General features: G+C 39.4%; 1 protein-coding gene across 1 annotated transcript; it reads left to right on the forward strand.

Annotated features, from left to right (window-relative positions):
* Positions 1-7,479: 7,479 nt before the first annotated feature.
* Positions 7,480-8,007, forward strand: LOC116863641 (olfactory receptor 2D2-like; the record flags this gene model as incomplete). Its single annotated transcript, XM_032851033.1, has 1 exon — positions 7,480-8,007. A coding segment is annotated over exon 1 (528 nt), but the record flags the coding sequence as incomplete, so codon positions are not given.
* Between the last annotated feature and the right edge of the window lie 6 nt (positions 8,008-8,013).

Here is an 8,013-nt window from a genome sequence, read left to right on the forward strand (position 1 = left end):
TCTACCTTATCAAACCACAACTACAATGTCGAATTCCCTGTGAAGGAGACCATGGTCCTCACCTAGAGGAGACATAAACAGAACTTCCATGGAGTCAGTATTGATCCTTTGAGAAGGGATTTTTATGCCTCTATTGAGCTGGGCTTGGAAGACAGGAAGTGGGTATGGAGGGTAGGGAATGGGTGATTTTGAGCACCAAAGATCTTGGAATCAGAATTGAAATTCAGTATTTTCTCTTGGATTCCCTCAAAAATCATCTTTCTATATGAAATATCAGATTAGGAAATGCATGGCTCCCTGACCCTATCCTCTTGTTTGATTCATCATATATGTCATTTTCAGAGAAATGAACTGAAAAGTTGATGTTAAATCTAGGGAAAAGAATAATAGGAGAGAAAGGTTGACAGTACACATGCTTTCCTTTCAGAAGCTCCCTGACCCTGGGGGCAGATTCACAGTCACCTGGGGGAACATTTTCTCTTCCACATTCGCATTAGAGAATAATATGCTTTTAAAAACAAATCAGGAGAGGTCAGGGGTGTAGCCTTCTATTATTGTGCCAGGGTCAGTGAGAGCTACCTATCATCTGACAGATCATAAGTCACATTCTGACTGACATTGACTGTCTCCCAGTGTTTTGGCTCAAGTCCAATCAGCTCAGAAACCATGTGTTGTACACTTAGTTTCTACCAGCTTATTCTATTTGCTGTGAATGAAGAGCAGTCAGATGAGGTCCCTGCCCTTGAACATCTTATTGTCACAGAGAAACTAATTTCAGTGTAATGTTTTTAGCCATGATGGATGTAAGTACATGATACTGAAGGTACACTAATGCATCTAGTTTCTAGATATTTGTGAATGTGTCTATTTCCTAATGTGTGTATGTGTTAGGAGTACGTGGGAGTGGGGAATGGGAAACGTGTGTGGATCAGAAAGGAAGGTGCTCCTGGATAATACTTTTCCTAAATGGAGTTTTTAAAAACTTGTAGTTATTAGCCAGATGAAGGTATAGAATCAGCAATGTTCTGTAGCCACCCTTCCATTAAGTTAACCACTGATATGGCCATCACTTAAAACTCTGTGAAAAGTGTTCAGTTGTATGCCCTCATTCTCTCTCTTTTCATCAAACTGAGCATATTTGCTTACCATCTAGTCTTCCCTGAGATTAGAGACATGCATTAATTCCTACTCTGGGAAGGGTGTGAACTGTGATGGAGAGAGAAGCAAAGTCCAAAGGACCTGGGGAGATTCCAAGAACTAACCAGGTAATATATTCCACTAGATGGATGGAAATTCTGAAGGTACCTAACAAAATAGCATGGGGTATCAAAATTTATTTTTATGTCCACTATTTCAGCGATAGACTATATTTTTTCTTTTTTTTAAGATTTTATTTATTTATTTGACAGACAGAGATCACAAGTAGGCAGAGAGGCAGACAGAGAGAGAGAGAGAGGAGGAAGCAAGCTCCCTGCTGAGCAGAGAACCTGATGTGGGGCTCGATCCCAGGACCCTGGGATCATGACCTGAGCCGAAGGCAGAGCCTTTAATCCACTGAGCCACCCAGGCGCCCTACATTTTTCTTTAGAAGCAATTCTTTGTTAGATTTAAGTAACTGTTAGGACATAAAGACTCATTTGGTCCAATATATTCATTCATTAAACTATTATTTGCTGTGAATCTATGATGTTCCAGGGACTACAATGACATTGAGGATAAAACATGACTATTGTTAGGTTCCTCCTATCTGAGATTCTTTGGCCTCAGGAGTTGGGTCTTTTTCCTGTATCCCTAGTGCCAAGCGTGTGCTTGGACATTTGATCTACAAATAAGGTGACCAAGTAGTCATAGTGTGATGAATGTTGGAGGAAAGTGATGCTAACTCTAGTAGTGGGCATATGTCTGAATTAAGGGATTGTGCCCAGGAAAGATCAGTGGTGTATAAAAAAACAGTGTGTCCTAGCTACATGGCAGGGGAAATGGCTGGAAAGGTGGCCTGTGGTGTGATAAGGGAACCATAAGTGATCATCAAGCAGAGATGTGACTGTTCACAGTAATTTCTAATATTAATGTATTCTTTTAGTGATGAATTGGAGCCTTTCATCACTTTGACGTGCAGATCTATCCAGACACCTAAGACTCCATTGTCAGATTACATAGAATTTGATCACATCTTTTTGAGAAAACTAGGCGTTCTTTCAGCCTACGGGTCTTCACTTGAACTTCTGAGTTCTTCAATGAAGATGTGAATGCTACTTCTTTACTTCTACTTTACTCTAACTGGAATTCAAAATCTCTGTCTTGTTTGAATGTTGGTAACTAAGTCAAAGTATCATTAATAGTTATGTATGACTCAATCACCAAAAGAAATCACAGGTATTTTTATATCACATTGCAGTTATTGAAGATACCTCAAAATCTCCTTTAAGCTCATTATTTTGAAATTAAGGTGGTTATCAGCCACGTTTTGAAATTTAACATGTTACTAGAGAAGCATGTGTATTATTATATAACATATTTCTTTCTAAAACTATTTTGAAAAACTGTACTTTGATATGGTTGGTTTCCTTAGCAACACTACATATTCTAAGGGATACATTTAAAACATTATTTTGAGGCACTTTCCCAAAGAGATAAAGGGTTGAAAGCCTAAATTTTGCATACAGACTCAAACTTTAGACTTCAAATTTCTCTCCCTTCTTTTTGTAGAGTTTGATTAAATTTTTTATTGCTCCAAGTCTTGCAAATCCCACTAGGAATAATGACACTCGTCCCTCTCCCCAACACCCTAGTTTTACTGAGAAATAATTGACATACATCACTGTATACATTTGAGGAATATAGCATGGTGACCTGATTTACATATGTTGTGACATGGTAACCACAGTAGTTTCAGGGAACATCAATCTTTTCCTATAGAGAAAATTAAAGAAGAAAAAAATTCTCCTTGTGATTGGAACTCTTAGAATGTACTCTTTCATATATACTCTAAAGCAGTGTTAGCTACAGTCATCATGTTGTCTATTCTATCCCTCAGATTTATCTTGGTACCAGATGTTTGTACCTTATAGTCACCTTCTTCCTAATCATCCTCCTCCCATCCTCCACCTCTGCTAACAAGTCTGATCTCTTTTTCTATTATTTGTATTTTTTGTTTGTGTGTTTTAGATTCCTCCTAAAAATGAGATTATACAGTATTGGTCTTTGTCTGACTAAATGTTACTTAGCATAATTCCTTCAAGGTCCATCCATGGTATTGCAAATGGTATGATTCCCTAGTTTCTCATGGCTGAATAATATTCCATTGTATATATCCCACAATTTCTTTACTCATTTATCCATCAGTGGACACTTAGGCTGCTCCCAATTCATGGCTATTATGAATAATGCTGCTATGAACACAGGGGTGCAGTAACCCTTGCTAGTTACGGTTTTCATTTCCTTTGGATATGTTCCCAGAGGTGGAACTGCTGGATCATGTAGTAGTCCTATTTTATTTTTCTGAGGCCCCTTCATACTCTTTTTCATTGTGGCTGTACCAATTTATAATCCCACCAGCAGTGCATAATGGTTCCCTTTTCTCCATATCCATGCCAGCATTTTTTCTCTCTTTTTTTTTAAGATGGCAATTCTAAAAGGCATGAGGTGGTATGTGTCCCTGTGGTTTACCTATGACTAATGAGTTGTGTAAGTTCTTCATATATTCTGTAGATAAACTCCTTGTAAAATATATGATTTTGCAAATATCTGTTCCCATTCTATAAGTTGGTTTTCGCTTTGCTGGTGGTTTCTTTTGCTGTGCAGAAGCTTTTTAATTTGTTGTACTCTCACTTATTCTTTAGGTGTCCTATCCAAAAATTCATTACCAACACCCAGTTCAAGGAGCCTATGCTTTCTAGTAGGGGTTTCCTTGTTTCAGGACTTACATTCAAGTCTAATTCATTTGAAGTTAATTTTTGTGAGTCTAGTTTCATTCTATCACATGTGAATATCCAATCAGCCCAATACCATTGATTGAAGAGACTGTCTTTCCTTCATTGAGCAATCTTCGTTCCCTGTCCAATATGAGTTTTTCCATGTGTTTGGGTTTATTTCTGGGTTCTCAGTTCTGATTCACCAGTTTATTTGTATTTATGCCAGTACCATATTGTTCTGATGACTATAACTTTATAATATAGCTTGAAATCAGGAAGTGTGATGCCTCTTGCTTTGCTCTTCTTCCTCAGGATTCTTTTGCGATTTGGGTCTTTTGTGGTTCCATATGAATGTTAACAGTGTTTTATCTACTTTTGTAAAAATGCCATTGCACTCTTGATAAACATTGCATTGAATCTATACAGAGCTTTATGTATTTTACATTATACAGAATTAATTCTTCCAAGCATCAACATGGGACAGATTTCCATTTATTTGAGTCTCTGATTTCTTTCATCAATGTCTTGTAGTTTTCTTAGTAGAGAACTTTCACCTCCTTAAATTTATTCCTAAGTATTTTGTTTTTAATGCCATTGTAAGTGGGAGTGATTTTTCAGGAATCTGTTGATAGTGTATAGAAATGCTACTGATTTTGTATATTAATTTTGTATCTTGCAACTTCACAGAATTCATTGATTAGATAAAACAGGTATCTTTTTTTTAAGTCTTGGGATTTTCCATATAGAAAATATTACCTGCAAATACAAACATTTCTGCTCCCCTTTTCTTTCAATTGTGATAACTGTTATTCATTTATTCTGATTACCCTAGTGAGGACTTCTAGTACTATGTTGAATAGAATTGGTGAGAGTGGGTACTATTTTCTTGCTCCTGATTATAGAGGAAAAGCTTTCAACTGTTCACCATTAAGTATGAATGTTAACTCTGGGCTTGTGACACATGGCCTGTATTATACTGCGATATGTTCTTTTATGTGTAATAGGTTAAGAGTTTTTATCACAAATGAATGTTCGATTTTGTCAAATGCTTCTATGTCATTTGACATCATTGAGATGATCATATGATTCTTTTCTTTCATTCTGTTGACGTGATGAAGGTGTGCTACTTGCTGAGAATAGACTGGTAGGACTGCTGTCTTAGTTCCCTACCTAAGCAAGACTGTAGGAAGGGTTCTGTGGTTGTCTGGATTCTCTGACCAGGACTGGAACAGAGCCACTGGCTTTGCTCTGGAAACTCTCAGTCCTGTGCACCACCTCTTTGCACATTGTCCCTGGGTTGCACTGCTTCTAGGAGTTTTCACCAGTCCTCCTAGGCAGGTGGGGTCAGTGGGCAATGGGTGGGGCTGTGTACTAGCTTCCTTGCCTGAGTGGAAGGGGGTGGGCCACTCCAGGCTACTCTCAATTCTCAGGAAGGCTCTCCAGTTGGAAGGGGCTGGGATTTACCTTCAGTCTAGGCTATGCTTTAACTCCTTAACCATTCGTTTAGCACAGGAATGTTCCACTGATACTGGTTTTGCTCTGGGTGCAATCAACTTCCCTCACCCATCTCTCAGCTTGAGTGCTGCTGGGCTATACTGCTTCCAGGATTTGCCATAAGCCCTTCTGGTCAGAAGGGGCAAGAAAACGCTCTTCACAGCAGGTAGGATTGTGATTTAGCTCCCTTGCTGGGCATGGGCAAACCAGGCTCTAAGGTCAGCAAAACTCCTTTATGGATCTGAATCAAGCAGATCTGTACCTCACCCTGTTATTTGATCAGAGTGTCCCCATGACTTGGTCCTGTAGATGAGTAAAACCGCTGTTTAGGATTAGTCCTTGGGCACTGCAGGTATAAATTTGGTCTGCCAAAATCTGTGTGCTGATTGTTGCAAGCCCCTTCCCACTTCTCTATCACAATCAGTTACCTGGTGGTTGAGCCCCAGTGATTCCCCTGCAGTCCCTGTGGTGTGAGATCAGAGCATGTGCTCCCACAAAGCAACTGAGAATGTTAGGGTGCTGCAGATTGTCTACCCTGGGCTTTCTTTTCCTACGAGAGTGATAGGAGGCTCAGGAGAGACTTCCCTACATGGTCTTGCCCAGGTGTGGTGGAAGGACAATGCAGTCACTGTGTAGCTGCATCTCTTACCTTTTTATTTTTATGTTCAGTTAGCCAACATATAGTATGTCATTTGTTTGTGATGTAGTGTTCAATGATTCAGTAGTGGCAATATAACACCTAGTACTCATCACAACACGTGCCCTCCTTAATATTCTCTTACCTTTCTAATGCCATCTGTCTTAGTCTCTGTGGTGCAGGACTTTCTTCAGCCCCGGAGAACCCAAAAGCCCCATGATCTAGGCTTCTCTCAGTGGTGTCTTATTCTTCAATATTGTTGGTTGTTCTTCCTGTGTGGGGGAACAAAGTCAGCAAGAACCTATGTTGACTTCTTAGTGAGATCAGAATGTGATAGGCTTTTTAAAGAACTCTACTAAATCATATGATCAAATTATTTTCATTAACTTTAATTAATGATAATCGATATATAAGCTCCTATGCCATCTCTAAAGAAAAGGCACAAAATGAAAAAGATATAGGGGTGCCTGTATGGTTCAGTAGGTTAAGTGTCTGCCTTTGGCTCAAGTCATGATCTTGGGGTCCTGGGATTGAGACCAGCATCAGACTCCCTGTTCAGTGGGGAACCTGGTCTTCCCTCTTCCTCTGGTGTGCCCCCTACTTGTGCTCTCTCTTTATCAAATAAATACAATCTTTAAATAAAATGAAAAATATAGTTTTCAAGGGAGGTATTAATCTCTGGAATGAATAGACTGATAATGGTAGGCAGTGAGAGAATGGGATAGAGGAGGTGGATTAGTGCTGTTTAGTCTGAACACAGAAAACCAGTCAACTTGGTGGCTTCAAATGGAAAAGTAGTGACAGTACGTATGTTATTTTGGAAATTTACTGATCGTTAGGATTTCCAGCCTAAACTGGGGATGGGATTGCCAGAGATTATGGCATACTATCTAGTTACTCCTTAGTTTCCCAGCTTTTTCAAAACAGGTTATTTTTTGCAAAAAAATGTCAGTTCTGTAAGGTACTTCAGCTTTTTTTGATTTCTAATATCTTAGTGACTGTCTTTTCAGGGAAGAAACAACAGTTGTTTGCCCACGGTGTCAAAACAAACAGACACAGAGGAGGTGTGGCAATAGCAGCATAAGATTCAAGAGTTTTAGTTGATAATAAAGTGAAATTAAGTCCCATGCTTTATTAATTCAATCTTTTTTTATTATTAGATTTTTCATATTCAGAATAAAGAAGACCTTTTGATCTACTGTACATTTACAGATGACACTAAAAATGAATGCACCATCCTAAAGGTATTTTTACAACACCAAAAATTCCAACTAAAGCAGCTTGATCCTCTTCTGTATAAAGGGGATTCTAGGAATGGCTGGTAGTGACTGAGAGCAATCCTAAAGTCTTCCAAATCTGATTTATACAATTTTATAGGTTATATGGACCTATGTTTGGCATGAGGTGACTTCTTACTGAAAAAAGAGACAAACTATGAGACAATCAAATCAGACACAGGTGACTGAATTCCTCCTTCTGGGACTCTCTGATGACCCCCACACCCAGAAGCTGCTATTCATTGTATTCCTGGGTGTCTACCTGGTCACTGTACTTGCAAATCTGCTTCTCATGTGCCTTGTGCAGGTTGACTCCCGGCTTCACACACCCATGTATTTTTTCCTTTGCAACTTATCTCTGGCTGACCTCTGTTTTTCTACCAACATCGTTCCTCAGGCCCTAGTCCACCTGCAATCCAGGAAGAAGGTCATTTCATTCACACGTTGTGCAGCTCAACTTGCACTCTTCCTAATTTTCGGGGGTACACAGTGTGCCTTTCTGGCAGTGATGTCCTATGATCGGTACGTGGCCATCTGCAACCCTCTGCATTACCCTAGCATCATGACGTGGAGGGTGTGTGTCCAGCTGGCTGCAGGATCATGGACCAGTGGCATTCTGGTGTCTGTGGTGGATACCACTTTTATACTAAGGCTACCCTACCGAGGCAGCAATAGTATTGCTCATTTCTTC

Source organism: Lontra canadensis, unplaced genomic scaffold (genome assembly GCF_010015895.1).
Source record: "Lontra canadensis isolate GAN:19392208 unplaced genomic scaffold, GSC_riverotter_1.0 scaffold1964, whole genome shotgun sequence".
NCBI lineage: Eukaryota > Metazoa > Chordata > Mammalia > Carnivora > Mustelidae > Lontra > Lontra canadensis.